The sequence below is a fragment of the Molothrus ater genome, chromosome 3, assembly GCF_012460135.2.
Source record: "Molothrus ater isolate BHLD 08-10-18 breed brown headed cowbird chromosome 3, BPBGC_Mater_1.1, whole genome shotgun sequence".
NCBI classification, from domain to species: domain Eukaryota; kingdom Metazoa; phylum Chordata; class Aves; order Passeriformes; family Icteridae; genus Molothrus; species Molothrus ater.
In genome coordinates this window covers 25,637,297-25,653,963 of record NC_050480.2, presented here as the reverse complement: position 1 = coordinate 25,653,963, position 16,667 = coordinate 25,637,297, and the positions used below count along the sequence as shown (strand labels likewise).

General features: G+C 41.4%; 1 protein-coding gene across 2 annotated transcripts; it reads right to left on the bottom strand.

The window, feature by feature from the left end:
- Positions 1 to 4,254: 4,254 nt before the first annotated feature.
- Positions 4,255 to 16,657, bottom strand: ABCG8 (ATP binding cassette subfamily G member 8). Of its 2 annotated transcripts, none has more exons than XM_036380486.1 (13): positions 16,586 to 16,657; positions 14,858 to 14,956; positions 13,984 to 14,140; positions 11,915 to 12,153; positions 11,375 to 11,507; positions 10,066 to 10,335; positions 7,972 to 8,137; positions 7,800 to 7,883; positions 7,297 to 7,496; positions 7,106 to 7,182; positions 5,551 to 5,818; positions 4,898 to 5,025; positions 4,255 to 4,392 (listed from the first exon to the last, which is right to left on the bottom strand). In XM_036380486.1, the coding sequence occupies exons 1-13, from the start codon at positions 16,655 to 16,657 to the stop codon at positions 4,255 to 4,257; spliced, it is 2,031 nt and encodes a 676-aa protein (XP_036236379.1). The 2 variants fall into 2 exon arrangements, with proteins under 2 accessions (XP_036236379.1, XP_036236380.1); XM_036380487.1 differs by having other exon boundaries at positions 14,858 to 14,962; positions 16,607 to 16,657.
- Between the last annotated feature and the right edge of the window lie 10 nt (positions 16,658 to 16,667).

The window sequence follows — 16,667 nt, the reverse complement described above, 5'->3', positions numbered from 1 at the left end:
TGCAGGGTTTTTAGCACTGGAAGCATTACAAGTATCTAATTGTGACCATGAAAGCAAAATAATGCCAGCAAAATTTGCAATTCAAAATAACCTTTAAGTTTGATTTAATGACAAAATAAATGTCAACAAACAGTCTTATATTTATTATATAAATTGGCAACAGCACTTCTACGAATTATGGATTTGAACTGCTTTTTAAATATTCTCTACAAAAAAAAAAAAAAGAAAAGAACAATCATAGGCATTGGTAATGTGTGTATATACATATGTATGTAATCCATTCATGCAGATGCTTCTACATATTAACATGAACACACACATATATATGCGTGCTTTCTAAAGCTCAGCAGTTCTGAAAAGGGTTAAGCAGTTTTAAAATTACCTCAACCCACTGCTTAAACACTGTTGCCTTAATTAATAGCTGCTAACACATGAAGGGCTTGTCTTGGCTCTCAGAGTATATATAAAAAAAAAGCAGCATGTCACAGAGCTCTGTGTACACTGTTTCTTGTCTACTGCCATTAAAATTAATCACAGTGGCTATAACCTGAAAGGTTTGTTATTTCTGGTACAAGTGGACACACCAACACCTGCAATTTTTTTAACCCAAAGAATCTCCATGTCTTGTCTGTGATTTTTTTAAAGGAATTTAATGGGGTTTTTTTATTAAAAGGAATGGCTATTGATACTTGTTACTTAGCTAGCATTTCTGAAGAGATTTTTGGAATGAACAAAAATGAAATGCAATTTTTGGCAACTACTTATTAATTTAGGCTAGCCATAGTGAAAGCAAGTCCTTCCCCAAGGAGAAGTTAAAAATATTTTGGAGGACTAACACTATGAGCCAGTATGCAGGGCAGTGTTTCTAGAATCCATTTTCCAGTTTTTAATATGGCATAGTGGAGACTGCATAAACTTGGAATGGAAATTGGGGAAGAACTTCCCACCTCTTGCCATATCAAATACTAAACTAATAAAGGGAATTTTTAAATCTGTTTCTCAACAGATCAGTATCCATGTAACCAACAACGACTTTTGTGGCTCTAAATTTGGTGAATTTTCCTTACAAATGTCATTGTTGCTTGTGTTTGATAATCCCATTCCCAAACTGGACACATCTGCACACTGCAGCCCCAGAGACTGGTGCAGCTGGGTTGTGCACAGTTCAAACAGCCTGGAAACCCTGTAACCAATTAAATGTGGTGCCGGTTCAAAACCGGTTTTGCACTGACTTGGTTCCCTGCAGGAGCAGGGACCGGGTCTTACAGCTGAGGAGATCCCTTCTAAAGCTGGCCAGGGAGGATATAGGGAGACCAAAGACAGCCACTGGTGAATCCTTGGGATGGTGGCACTGTCAGACTGGTGGGCAGGTGCTTTGCTGAGTTACATCTGCCTTACCATGCTGCTAAAGTCCCTAAGATTGTACTGGCCCTGTGGAATGGGCAGCACGGTGAGTTTTGGGCAGAGTGGGCAGCACGGTGAGTTTTGGGCAGAGTGGGCAGCATGGTGAGTTTTGGGCAGTGCCTTCCTTGTGCCTTCCTTCTCAGTGTTGAGATTGTTGTGCACTGCAGCAGCTCTGGTTATATGATAGAGGGAGTGCAGGCAGGAGGGCACAGTGAGCTGCTGCTGATGCAGGGAGAGTCTAAGGAAAAGGAATGGCTACTCTCACACTTGGAAGCAAAGCTGTGCTGAAATTCAGTTATGACTTTGAGCCTTGGTTGGAGCTCGTGGGAAGACTTCTAGTGCCTCACCAGCCATTTGCTTTTGCAGCAGCAGCTCTGCAGTGGGAGCATGGCATGACCTTCCCTGGCTGAGAGGGACATCATTCCCCCAAACCTGCATTATTTGCAAGTGGGGCAGGTTGTATGTCATCCACCCACTGGTGCCTGAGCTCTTCTCCGCACACAGCCCCACGGATGCTATTGTTAGGCACGAACGCTAATTGCTGGTATTTCAAGGCTCCTACCTTCTTATTGCTAAAGCCTGGAACAATAATCACAGCCTAGATTCCCCATCTCTCGGCATCAAGGAAACAAGATATGATCATAGGCAGCGTGCTAATGTAATTGTAGTATATAGAATATGAGCTTTTTCTGTGTAAACAGAGGCCTGGCCACATCCTATGATAGCTCTTCCCGCACTCCGCACGCGGGCTGTTCCTCGGCTCACCGCTCAAGTCCCCATTATGGATACATCCAGCCTTGTCATAACACCACCTCTGAAACACTCACACCGTTTGGTCCTGCTGCATAATGGTGAGAGGGTGGAATATTAAATGGAAAAAGGCTGTTTAAGTAATGTCAGCAGCCTGACTAATTTCACAAAAGGAAGGAAATTCAAAGTTAAGGCTATGGTATATTCTTATCTAGATGCCTGAAGATTTCTGTGCATGACAATATGCCCCTAAAATTCAGAGCTGTCCCTTATGTCTTTAATTTCTCCCATTGTGTCGCTCCTTTTTTTTTATTAAACATCAAAGTGAATTCACAACAGAGAGTCAGCCTAGAATTTAATCCTCTAAATACCTTGAAAATAGAGGTTTAGACTAGAAGTACCAATATATACCCTTAAAACTTCAGTGTAATATAAAAGAGATTCTAATCACAACAGATCATTACAAAGAAGAGTAAACCACTTTAAAAAAAATTAAGTGTCTTAAATATAATAAAAAGGAATAATTAAGAATCAAACAGGAAGCTGCTATTCTGACAATTTAATGATGCTGAATTGGACTGAAAGAATTGGCTTTGCCACTAAAAGGCAGTGAAAATCTGATAATTTCAAAATGGCACTAAGATCAGATCAAGTGGGGTTTTTTTAAATCAAATGCAGCAGAACAAGAAAGAAATGGTAGGATTCACCTTAGAATGTGTCTTGGATTCCTACTGCTGCCTGGGGCTGAAGATCTTATTTTATCAGACCTGCTTAACATCTACTGACCAGAGTCCTCCTGGGAATTTAATACCATGTGGAACCTGTGGAAAGTAACTTGGCAGTCCTGACTGCCAAAGAGAATAATAAAACACAGTTGTTCTTTCGTTCCTATTTCTTACAAAAGAAAAGAAAAAAAAAAAAAAACAACAGAAAAACCCCAAAACAGAACAACCAAAACCAACCAAACCTCACAATTTACATGACAGTATCTGGGACATTACAACTGATTACATTAGGAGTTTTCCACTGTATGCAGTGTGCAAGTGAAAGTCAAGTAGACAATCTGCTTTGGGTTTCTATATGTAGGAACAGAGAAATGCATCTAAATGTTTAAAAGCAAGCAAGCTAATCTTACAAAATGCTTACAGCAACTGTACACATAATTTGTGCTTGCACTTACCATGACTCTTTTAATTACAGCCATGTATTTACTGATACTCATTTTCTGAGCATAACTAGGTGCACTACGGCAAGCATTAATAGGTTGCATAGTTAGATTTTTAATTACTCAAGGGCAGGTTGGTGTTTTCTACCTGAGAACCTTAGGAAGCAAACTTGGCAAAGTGCTAGGATGTGTTTTGCAATGGAGGCAGATGTCATTAATAACACACAATTGATATGCATTTATATTGTAAAAATAAATCCAAGAAGGTGAGATAATTTTATTTGTTACAAGGTCTCATCCCTACAGTGAGCAAATACCTGGTTTGGGCATCATCAGCATATTACTGGAACACAAAGGCAAAGCTTTAAAACACAGAAATAAAGCTTTAAAACACATAAGCAATTAGAACACAGAGTAGTTAACAATTGTGTTTTCCATCCTTGCATGTTCTCCTGCAGCACTTGTGAAATCTTTTATGTTAAATGTCATACATGCCACAGAAAGTGTTTTGATCCTGTTCTCTTGTAGCCCTCTGAATTAAGTAAGTGATCACCGTATGTTCAAACATTATGGACTAGAACATCAGCTATTATTACAGGATGCCATGGGTCCTTTTACATCGGTGGCCCACAGCTCGGACAATTTCCAGATGTGCAGGACTCGCAAGCGCCTTGTCACTCGCTCAAACCGTAAGTGCAGCAAAACGCAAAGTGAAGCCAGAGCCCAAAGCCCACCCCGCCCCCGATCCCAGGCTGCAGCCGCGGTCCGTGGCAGGCTCCCGCCCGCGTCCCGACTCCTGGGCTTCTGCTGCCATCCTGTGGCAGCCGCGCTGCCGCTCCCGCCGCTCCCGCCTCCCGGGCGGCTGCTCCTGCTGCGGGAGCCTGCTGCCCCTGCCTTCCTGCCAGGGAGGCCGACACCTGCTGCCTCCGCTGCCCTTACCAGTCTTGGGTCGATTTCTGCTTGATGAAGCGCAGAGATAAATAGTATAAAAGCAGGAAGCTGCAGATGATGCCAGTGAGGACAAGGTAGCTCACATAGAGAGGGTGGGAGTCCAGGTCCAGAGCCTGAGTGACCTGTGGTGACCAGTAACACAAAATTAGGAAAAGGCACAACGTTTTCGTGCTGGATCTGTGAAGTGTGTTTTATGTGTAAGCTTCCCTGGCCCCTGCTACCTTCTCTTGTTTTCCATCCTGGGTGTAGCTTCCAGGGTGGTTTGATAGAGGGTTGCAGCTAGGCTATTCCTATTTCACAAGAACACAGCTCAGCTTCTAAAGAATTCCAGCAAAGTGCATAGCTGGGGCTGGTGTAGGAAAGAGTTGCCCTTTAGTATTTTGTTTTTTCTCTTCAACTAAAAGAAAGGCGTAGAAGGAGTGACTGCTGTGGGACTATGTTCAGGAACAATTTTACAACCAAGTGTAACCCAGCTTTGTGTGTTGATTTGGCAATTGCCAAATTTGAGGCCTACACCATCTATTTAAATGATAAAATGATAATATATGACAGGCATATAAATAGTAATTTCTTTAGAAATTTCCAATTTCTTATCAATGTGTGCAACCAATTTTATTACTGACTTACAAGTTTTCCTGGTATTTGATAAGTAATGTTTCGATCAGTCATTTCATATGTGGTGTCAGTGAACTGAACTTGCATCATTCCTTCAAAATTCCATCTGAGAAAAGAGATTTTTGAAACCCAAAAAGGAACTGAAAAAGAAAATGACAGAAATTGATTCATACATACGAAACTTGAGACCTAGAATACTGCTGTGCTGCTGCCAAATACAGCAGGTTTGTCTCACTTCTTGACAGCCAGAGGCTGTAAACATGTGACAGTTTATTATTGGACAAAATGGCAGATATACTTTACATAGTTACATGGAGATGGGAAATCAGGAGTTAGCTAATATCCATATCCATCAAACTCCCCCTGTCAACTAAGTCTTCCTGGAGCTCCATCTTCCTCTTTTGAATACAATTCTTTTTACTGAAGAATTCAGCAACCACATAAGAAGCTACCCTTTCACAATTGCTTTTTTGACCAAACTTCTTGTTGCCTCGTTTTCAGATGGAGAAACTGATGTAAAATGGGTGACCTGACTGCACTGTCACCATCCAAGAAGATAACTGCAAAGGTAAGAATAAAGCTGAGCTTTCCTGCACAGGACACACTGTCACTGATGAAAACCGTTGATGTTTCAATTTGGAGGGAGGGTGGGAGCTTTGTCCTACCTGTCCAGAGGCTGTTCAGGCTTATCACAAAACCACCACTGAGGTAGAATGATGTGAAGAGGACATTGCCAATGAAGGCAGAGAGCTGTAAGGTTGGCAGCAGAGCTGCCACCCAAAGTGCCATGGCACGGGCACTGTAAACAGCCAACCACAGCAACAGGAAGTTCAGCAGGAAATGTTCTGGATCAGGAACAAGGTTTGCCAGCCAGTAGATGGGAATCCCATAAATTACAACAAAAATGCAGTGTTCTGGGAGCTCCCCCAGAATCTGTTTGGGAAGATGAAAAAGAAAATTTTAAAAAAAGAGAAAAAGGTGAATGATAATTACAAAAATACATGAGATGTGCCTTAATGTACTTGTGGACTGTTTATAAAAGCTATAGGAAATACTCCCTTAGAATGCAATCATCTCCCTGTTTGGGCTTGCCAGTGACATGCAAAACCAATCCACAACAGAAACAAACCCTTGCTAAGGGTTTGTTTTTCTCCTGCTGTGACAATGCCTAAAACTAATTGTTACAGCTTGTTTTGTTAAGAGTTTTGGGAGAGTCTAAGAACCCAATACACTTTTGCTGTGAACTGGTGTGCTTGATAACAGTAATACTGTTACTGACTCGTGGCAACTGAATTTTTTGTCCCAATTTAGTTGAAACTTATGTGAGGTCAAATTTGAGACAAATTTGGCTGTTGGTCTCCTCACCACCTTGTCCCAAAGGCAGTCCAGGTAGCAACTTGAGTCATTGTAAAACAAAAGCATAACTGGGATTTTCTCAAATATCTGAAGAGGTATACAAGAGAGTATTAATTCTTCCAAAGAGAGTTGCTAGTATCCTCTAATACTAAGGTTGTAACAAATTACATCGATTTCTCTGTGAATAATGTGCAATCTTTGTGACACAATGCAAAGAATTTTTTTCTCTGGCAACCACTAATAAGCATTTAAAATCCTGTGCAGAAATGGAAACCTAAATTACAGATGCCATGGCAGGCAGAACTCATCTAACATCACAAAAGAGGGATTATTCAAAATCCTTGTGAAAAAGAGAATGTTGTTTTTTAAAAGTTCTAAATTTAATTCTAGAAACTCTGGCTCTTTATGCACATTTTTTAGCTCAGACCAATGCAGGCCCAAACTGGAAATATCAGAGCATTTTGTCATTTCTGTTTTACCTCTGTTTTGGCATTTGATACAAATGTTTTGTTTTACAGCTCAAGATATGTAAGCAGACTTTCAGAGATGCTGCAGTGAATTAAATAGCAGGTATGTAAAATTGTCTAAACCTGGAAATCTGAGTCTGAGACTTCTCACGTTTTGGCCAAAGACTTTGGCTTTTCTGGGTGTGGGATCTCAGCCATGATTTATGGCAAAATTCTAAACTAGTGTGAGGCCTAATCTATTAATACTAAGGAAATGAGACTGATAGCTTTAGCTGGCAGACACAAAAGAACAAAGTCTGATATGAATGTGATTATTTATATAACAAGGCTTTGTTTTGCTTGTGTTTTTTAACGTTCAAGACGGCTGTTTGTATTTCCTGGCGACAAAACCAATTACCTTAGCAAAGAAGTATGGGCTAACAGAGTACATTCCACCTTCCAAGTCATGATAAAGCATTGCTCTTTCTGAATGACCTGCAGGGTAGGAACAAATACACTGGGTTGTGTTAATATGCTTATTTTTTTCATAGATTTAAGAATTTTTTCATTTTGATTCCTAATAGCATTTACAAGAAGACTGACACTTACATTTGGCAATAACATCCAAAATTATTGTGAATGGGATAAGGGCACCTATCATGTACAGCAGTGCTGTTGTGTCACGAATTGAGAGTCCGTTTTTTTCATGGCCATAGTACAAAAATCCAATTAGTAATGACATAAGAAGGGCTTCAAATCCATGGATTAGTAATCTTGAAAGATCTCTGAAGTCATTGGAGACCTGACGACTAGGAAAACAGCAATATTGACCATAAGATATAACACTTACTAATGCCAGTTATATTCAGACACATAGCCCCAGCCACTGTTCAAATCAGTTCTTGGAACTTGCTGGCTTTGGCGAGGACAGGAGTTGGGCTCCCTGTTTCTGTAAAGGGTTTTACCTAATCAAACCTATGAAGCACCTGTAGCCACCAAGTATTTCAGGTCTACCATGGTGAAAACCTGAAGGAAGACAATTGGGGTGGGATGTTCTGTGCCTCTTTCTGATGATTTGAAATACAAATGGGCACAATACAGAACAAGATTACCTTAATAATATTGTGAACTGCTTCAAGGCTCCTGGTAATTGATCATTTAAATGGTGAGGCATATTGATAACCTCTTCTGAATTCCTACCCAAAAGAAAATGAGAAAAAAAAATAGATTAGCAGAAGGTGTAGCTATTATTCCAGTTCTTCTCTATGACACTCTTTTCTTTACCTCTGCTGGATGACTGTGGTGTCAGTGTTGTCTCCTTCAGTAGCTTTCCATAAGAAATCATCAAAATGTTTGACCTTTTCTAAGAACAAGTTGGCAAGAGTATTTGCTCTTTTTTGGCTTTCCATCTCCTTTTCTGCAGTCTGTTTATCAATACTGGTCAAGTCAACTGCAAGACATTACTTGATTTGAGTCCATGTGCTATAGAATAAATAACTTTACGATGTGTTTAGAATCAGAGATTTAACTGGGAGCAAACAGTCCAACCTGTGTACATTCATTAACTTACAACAGTTAAAACTATCAGTTATTTTAGGTAATTAGAGATGAACAGATTGTTAATGTGTATGTTTCTTACCTAGTCACTCAATGAATCACTGAGATATTACATAATTGCTTATTATAGTATTATAAACTACTATTTCAGATTTTTATAAATTTCACAGCACCTTGAGAACAGTGCTGAGAAAAAATAGAAAAATAGTTTAAATTTCCTTCCTGTCATGTAGGCATTTACAGTCTTTTATGTGATTTTGACTTAAATCACGTTTTTTCTTCATGTGCACAATCATAGTTACTGTCTTAGTTGTATCTTACAGACGTGCCATAAACTTTACCTGATACTGAGAAAGTCCAAAAGGAATATTATCTAAGGACAACATAGTCATACCAATAATAGTTGACTTAGCTTTTTTTTTTTTTTTTTAATCTAAACTTACAGTAGTATTTTCCCATGCTGACCTTTGGTGTAGATTGACAATATCTGAAGTTTTACAGATGCTTTCTGAGAGAACTATCACTGCACATTTCCTGACTCCTTGCACTGTGCTGATCATGTCTGCTCAGCCACTCTTAGGAAGAGTCCATCAGAAATTCTTTGCCTTCCCTTCTGTCCTGGTTGCTTGTTTCTCTGTCTGACATACAGCCAGCATCTGAGTGTTTCCATCAGCTGCTCCCTCTTGCTGTGGATTCCATCTTATCCTATTTCCACAAAGATAAGTGGAAATAGGACAAGAAGCCCTATTTCATCTTGTCCTATTGTTCTGCCATCCCGTCCTATTTCTACCTTCCTGCTGCCCATATTTCCTTTCTTTTCCTGTGGGTACTCACTCAGTGCACACCATTCAGTGATCTTCCCCTGCCTCTCTGCCCTCCCAACCCCCACGACACAGGTTGTTGTCTCTGTAACCACAGGCTGGAGCTATGGGTTTCCCCAGGACTCCTCTGGTTCTCCATTCCTATCCAGGGGTGCTGCAAGCCTTCCCCAAGGCTGTGCTTGGCTCAGGACTGCTCTGAACCCTGATGGTGACAAAGGTCTTTTTGTGGGGCTTGACACCAAGGTTAACTTCAATTTATCTCTGTGCGGCTGGCACTGCCTGCCACACAGGCACAGCTGAAGAGATTACTCAACAACATTGTGGTTGTCTGAGGTCTCTACCAGGTTTTCTGGCCAACTTGAGTGCAAAGACCTAAGGGCTGGAATTGAACCAGCCTCTGTTAAAAGATTCCTGCCATTAGATTAACAGGGCAGATTCCTTTTCCACGTTGCAAAACCCAGAAAATGAATGGATTTGAAACCACATAAACTTTCTTTGAGGAGTAAAAAGATTGCTGATTTGGGTTGGGATTTTCTCCCTTCCATTGTGCTCCTGTAGGGCAGCACTACTTTTTCCCAGTACCTGTTCCAGGTTTGTCTCAGACTAGGAGTTAGCTTATTTTCTTAATTGAGAAATTGAGAAATCAGAGAACTGCCTACAGAAAGCAGTTGATCAGTTTATCTGTGTCTTTCCCAGAGAAGATGTTTCAACCAGCTAAAACATGGGGATAAGTATGTTAAACATGTTGACAAGTTACTGCATCTGGCACTGTTAGAAGGAGTGTTTTTAAAATTAGGTTTGTCCTCTCGTACCTCTTGTTTTTGCTACATTTCCTGTACTGACAAATAAGGATCCTATTAAAAAGTGAACTTGCTGCAGTATTGATTTGGGTTATTTACAAGGAATTTCTGAGACAGTCATGGTCAATAAAAATCACCATTACCTAGCCACTTAGGAAAGCAAATGATTTCCCTTTTTTATGACAGTGCTTGATACTGACCGTAAAAATCTGCAGGATTGCTGTACCTTGGGCAGGGATAGCCTAGTTCTGTGAAATACTGGACCATGTCTTTAGCTGTTCCACAGTAGGCAGTGAGTCCAGAAGTCATCAGAAGAACCAAATCAAACAGCTGGAAGATATCTGACCGGGGCTGATGAAGTGAAAGAAGAACCAATCTGTTTCCTCTGGCCAGTCTGGATAATGTTATCACAAGGTTATGTGCAGTAAAACTGTCCAGTCCAGATGTGGGTTCGTCAAGTATGAGTATTCCTGCCAAAGACAGTAAGTTTAGCTGTGGAAAGCAGCATGTTTGGTTTGGAAAATATGTTCTAAGTGAAATGGTGCTAGTGCACGAAATTTCACTCATTATTTTTAAATTTGAAGAAAATAATATTTTTTTTTTACTTCAGTACAGCTATTTCTGAGCATCACTTCTTAAAAAAGCAAAAACCTGCTTTCCCCATAACTACAGAAGTATAACTTTTTACAAGCAAAAAGTTTTCAAATCCACTTCCTAGGGAAAAAGCTGATGGGGAATCCTGTTAGACAAGAGGCTCAGTCAAGGTTAGTGGTGCTTTTGATACATATATGTAAGATCAAAGAGGGGATTCAATCCAGCAAAATCAGCTGTGGATTTAGCCTCATGTTTTGCTTCTACTGAGGACAATGGAAGTTTCTATTTCACCTGCAACATGAAGCCATGTCAGTGAGTTGCACAAGACTGCAATGACTGACTACAATGAAGAAAATGACCTTTCCAATTGATACTGCACATGTAAATGGGGGCTGTGTCAGAGGGAAGGAAGACAATCTCCATGTTAAAACAAGCCAAAGTAACTTGTGGCACGTGGTTGGATAAAACCCAAACCTTATACTGATATGCACAAACCAGAGCACTGCTGTGAGAGTAACTTCAGGCAACTTGGAGCAATCATTGTGCTGGGTGAAGGCTCCTAGGGGCTCTGCCCCTGTCTCCACTTTTCCACTGGCAAAGGTGACTGAAGCAAAAGTGTGTCAGCTGCTTAAACACTCTGTTTACAGAATTATTCCTGTAATAATTACAGTGTTGTCTGTGATCAGCACTGATTGCAACTGAAGCAAATGGACCAGCAGCAGTCACTAACTGTGCTGTGGAAAGGCAGGCAGTGGGTGTGGCAAGGACTGTTAAGTGCCCCGAGTACGAACTCCTCCCGCTGCCCTAGAGGCAACTGCGTGTGTGTCTCTTCCCCGAAAGTTTCCATCTTCCCGCAGTGCTCCGTTATGCCCAGGTGGTGTGGGGTGTGCCCAGGAAGGTGCGAGTTGTGCTCACCCGGGTTCCAGAGCAGCTGCACGCCGATGCTCACCCTGCGCCTCTCTCCCCCGGAGACGCCCCGCAGGTACTCGTTCCCCACCCGGGTGTTGGCGCATTGCCGCAGGCGGAGCTCTGCGATCACGTCTTCCACCTGCGGGGATCCGAGGGTGACAAGCGTCAAGCAAGAGTTCATTTGCACATTCGTGCATAGGTACAACTGAAAATATGATTAATGTGGTTAAAATTCATCTGGATATTTCTGTGCTAGAGACACTTGAAAACAAATCTTGATTTTAGAGGTAACATTAAAAAAGACTCAGCGATCAAAAATTTAGTTCGTCGTTCAGCCTCTCTAATGCTTTCTCTAGAGTGTCATTTTTTGTGAGCTTTGGAACAATTGCTGGTTTCTATCTTGAAAGATGAAAAAGGTTTATAATTCATAATCTACATTTAAAAATGCCAGATTAGCTGTTCTGACTCCAAACACACAGGATCTCTTGGATAATTCCTGTCAGACACATTTTTGACAACTTTATTTTTTTCCAACAGCTTAATTACCCTTTTTTTCCTTTGTGAGTCTGAAAAAAACTTTGGAAGGCGCAGTTTGGCAACGAACAATAGTGTTTCTCTGACAGTCAGGTGGGGGAGCAGTCGGTCATCCTGCCTCACGTGTGCTATGCATTTCCTAACAAGCTGGGGAGTGCTGGGTTCCTTGTTGATCAGGACTTGACCAGACTTGATTTTGCCTCCATGATCCCGGCAGGTTATCACGTCAAGCAAGGATGTCTTTCCACCAGCTAGAAAAATAAAAACTGAAAATTAATTTCCAAGGGATGGTTTTGAAAAGCAATCTTGTCACAGACAGAGCTGTTAAGGGAAAAAAAAAATATTTGCCAACCCCTCCTTAAGTTTTCCCAAAGTCACAGAGACAGGATGATATTCAAAGAAAATACTGACTATAAGCTCCTGTTAAGGAAATCTCTCCCCTCTGGAATGGAGTATGTGGTTTGAACCCTTATCATTTCTCAGCAAAACTGGGTAGTTGGGCTTTGAGGATGGCTTCACAAGCACAAGAAGTGTCTCTTATCTCTTCCGTAAGTCCCTTTCACTTTTGAAGCACGGGTCAGAGATGGTCCTGTCCTGGCTGCAGGGCTGGCACCCAAATGCTCAGCAAAAGCTTTCTTTGTGGAGGGATTTGTGAATTCAGAAACAGCAGCTGGATCAGCTGAATGACTAAGGCATTGAATGATTATACAGACAATAAGAACATTAATCACGATTGAAATAAAAATTATTATGACTTGAATTAGACAAAAAGTCATTTAAATAATTAAGAAAAGCTGGTTCATACCCAGAGGTAAGAAAAGTAAAACAATGAAAACAAAACCCGGAGTTAAACAGCAAATGAATTTCTCCTTTTTGTTGTATGATTCTGTATGTAAACACACAGAACTCTCTTATGATTAGGTGTCATTTATTTCCAGTCTCCTTGTTGAAAGATTAACTCCACACTTGCTTCTTAATACATACATCTTAAGAAAGAAACCCATCCATCTGTAAACCATGTATTGCTCTGTTTAAGAGTGACATATTGATTGCCATTGACAATGTGAAACCCATCAGCAGTTTAATCCATTTTACCAAGGCATTTGATGAAATAGATGATAAACAGCTTTTGAAAATAGTTTGACTAGTTTGCTGAAAGGGGTTTGTGCTCAGTGTATGTTGCCTTACAAAGGTGCTATATCTATAACTTAGTATGTTATTTCATCACAAAGCTTTCCTTTTATTATCAGGAGAATGAATATCTAAGGTAAGCTTCACTTACTTTAACAATATCTGCTAAGGAAAGATTCCCATGGCAATAGAAAAGAAAACTCATTTTTTAGGAATAAAGTTAGAACTTTTTTGGCAAATATGCCTTGCCTTTGAGAGAGGGAATTTTCACCGAATCACTAACCTGATGCAAGACTCTGGTAGAGAGACAGCATGGGGGTTTTCACCTCCCAAGTATGGCACTTTCTACTTCTTCTCCCCCTTGACCAGTCCCACCAGAAAATGGAAGGAAAAACCAAACCCCAATGTAATAAAGCAGTAACACCAGACAGAAGAGGAACTGTCTTTTCTTCTCTGTAAGTTTCTATTAATTAACACAAATGCAATATTTTATCCTGTTAGAATTGTTTCAGTCCAAATGGAATTCCTGCTTACAGTTATGCAAGTTGGCACTGATCTTTCTTATGGGGTTTGGCTTAATTTGTTTGCTATCTGAGTATGGTCTGCAATTGGCCTGTTTTGAATCTCAGCCATGAAACTGATTCACGTCCAGCAGATCTGGAGCTGCCAGGCCACACTTGTAACAATACCTCGCTATAACTCAGGAAACAGAACGCAGATGTGGGCAGGGCATAACAGAATTTGGTTTGAAAATGAATTCTAATATTTTTCCCCTTCAGTATTTTCTTTGTTTCCTTGTTCATCATGTCACTCAAAGAATGTATTTTACTGACACTCCAATAGTTTTCTCTCAACTAGATTTTAACATCATAAAGACTGCAGAGTGTTGCTCAAGATTGTGTTCATTTTATCTGAGAGCTGCCCATATAATAAAATGTGGTTGCTCTTACCAGTGGTTCCTATAATTGCAAGCATCTGACCACTTCTCACTTTTAGATTCAGATTTTGGATTACTGTCACATGGGAACGAGGATCTGATTTCCAGGTCCAGGGCATTTTCATCTGAGCAAGGTTCTCATACCAGGGAATCTGGGATGCTGTGTTAACCTAACAAAGAAGGAAACAAGTCCCTTCAATTCAAGCAATAAACTATTTAACAACAAATACCTTCAAAGTTACAATGTTACAAGCAAAGCATATATTAAAATATTATTGTTCATCTTCAGAAATACCTAGAAGGAAGTTCTTTTGCAGCCACCTATGCTTTCATGCCTTTCTTCTTCTGTTAATCACTAAAACTGTGTCCTTTGTTACTTCAGTAACAATTTTAAGTGTTTCAAACTTTAGATATAATTAGAAATTCAAGGAAACTGAAAATTGTGAAATCTTATTCAGATGCCATGGTGAGGAGGAGATGAAATATTTCACTGGCTCATTGAAATCCTCTTTGTTAGTCATCTCTATATCCCCTTCCACATACTCGTTCTTGCCAGCAAGGGCTCCTTTCATCCTTAGCTGAATAGAAAGTTCCTCTGCTCCAGCCCTCAGAGGATTCATTTTGCTCACGACTGAAACAAAGCAGGGCCTAGAAACAGGTCTCTATTCCTGTCTTATCCTTTAACTTTACTAGATATATTTACAATACAGGGGGTAGTCTGCTGTCAGTATTGCAGCCAAGAGTGTGATTCTGCTCACAAACTGACTGTGCAACGGTTGTGTGATCTTTATCAACTTTATTTGGCATTTTAAATGGTCTGGGTATAGAAAAAGGCATTGCTGGATACGCCTCCTGCTGAAGGGAGGTGTATAAATGACAGTTTTTACCTGGTAGTTGAGTTCTTTGACCTCCAGAACATTTGATTTTCCACTGTATGTGAAATAAAGACTGTTATCTTCTTCAGGGTGAAAAATACTATCCCGCGTCTTGGTCTGGAAAAGTTGTTAGGTGGATTACAACAGTTAATTACAATAACTAAAGTGATGCTAAAGTCTGAGTTCAGAAAAGATGAAGCACAAAGGGAAATGTATTTATGGGATGTAGCAGTATTATTGATGAGTTACTGTAGTGCAGAAGTCTGAAGAGTTGAAATGAGTTATCAGTTCACACTCACTGTCAGTGTAAAAAGTACTTTGTTCTAGTGACATGTATGAGGGCCAAACATGCTGTACTGTGCTCTTCTAGTTGCTTTCAGATTAAAAGGGAAAACTTTGAAAATGGAGATATATGTCATGTCACTACACAGAGATTAGACTTTTTTTGAGGAAAAAAGATGTACTACTTCAGCAGTATTAGTGTACTGAATCAAAATGGTGCATATTACTGAATAATTCAGTGTTAGTCTACTGAATCAAAATCAATATTGGTTTGCATCAATCAATTGATGCATTTTGGCAGCTAAAAATGAAGGTTCACTGGAAGCATGTCCATTATTGAATTCCACATGGACTTGTTTCCTTGGAGGCTTTATGAACAAATAAAACACAGCCACTAGTGCAATCTCTTTCTTCTCTTTTGTTTTTTAAATTCACCATTTATCAGCTGGAACTTAATGTTCTGAGATATCAGTTAAAATAACAAGAGCCTACTTGGCCCTTTTGCATAGAGCTGCAATGACGAAATCCTAGCTTTGGGTTGAGCTCTGTGTGCATGCCTGCAGTTTTCCTTCCAGCCAGCCATATCTCTCCCACAGCCCTGTGCTTTCCCTGTGCTTGTCAGACTCCAACCCTAGCCAAGGCAAATGTACCCGTTCCCTGTGTGTCTTTGGCAGAGGATGACCATGATCTTTGCGTGCACCTCCTGCCCTCACAGCAAACAAGGCTGATTATTTTTTTCAGTAGAAAGCAGCATCACACCAAGCAGCCTGAGAAGCCCCAGGAAAGCCTTCCAAAGTAGCCCTGCTGCCAAAGCACTCCGAGCCCTTCCTTATGCTGAACCTAATTTTTGAAAAGAGGTGCTCCACAGCAAATGTGGGGATCCAGACTGAAGGCTTTCCTGGGAAAGCCAGTCCAGGTTATGCTCAGGGGCTTTCTTCCCCATGCACACATTTGGAGACCCTCTCTCAGCTCCACCACGGAGCACCTGAGCAGGGCTTGCATGGCACCAGCCCCATGCCCAGTGTGCTGCGGTGGGCGATGTGCCTGCTCTCCGCTCCCTGCTTCGGAGCGGGAGCACCTCGGGGCTCACTGGCTGTGCCAGCCCGCTGGCAGGATGGGTGCCTGCCTCTCTCTGCTCCTGGCAGGATGGGTGCCTGCCTCTCCCTGATCCCGGCAGGATGGGTGCCTGCCTCTCCCGGCAGGATGGGTGCCTGCCTCTCCCTGATCCCGGCAGGATGGGTGCCTGCCTCTCCCTGATCCCGGCAGGATGGGTGCCTGCCTCTCCCCGCTCCCGGCAGGATGGGTGCCTGCCTCTCCCCGCTCCCGGCAGGATGGGTGCCTGCCTCTCCCCGCTCCCGGCAGGATGGGTGCCTCCTCTCCCCGCTCCCGGCCAGCGCTGCAGCCGCGGGACAGCCGAGCCTCTCGGGTCTCTCCCCACTCCACGCGGCTCTCACTCACAGCCGAACCCTCGCACATCACCTGCCTCCAGCTGGCATCGTCCAGAGAGACATTTTCAGTAGTTTCCTTCATGGTGGTGGTG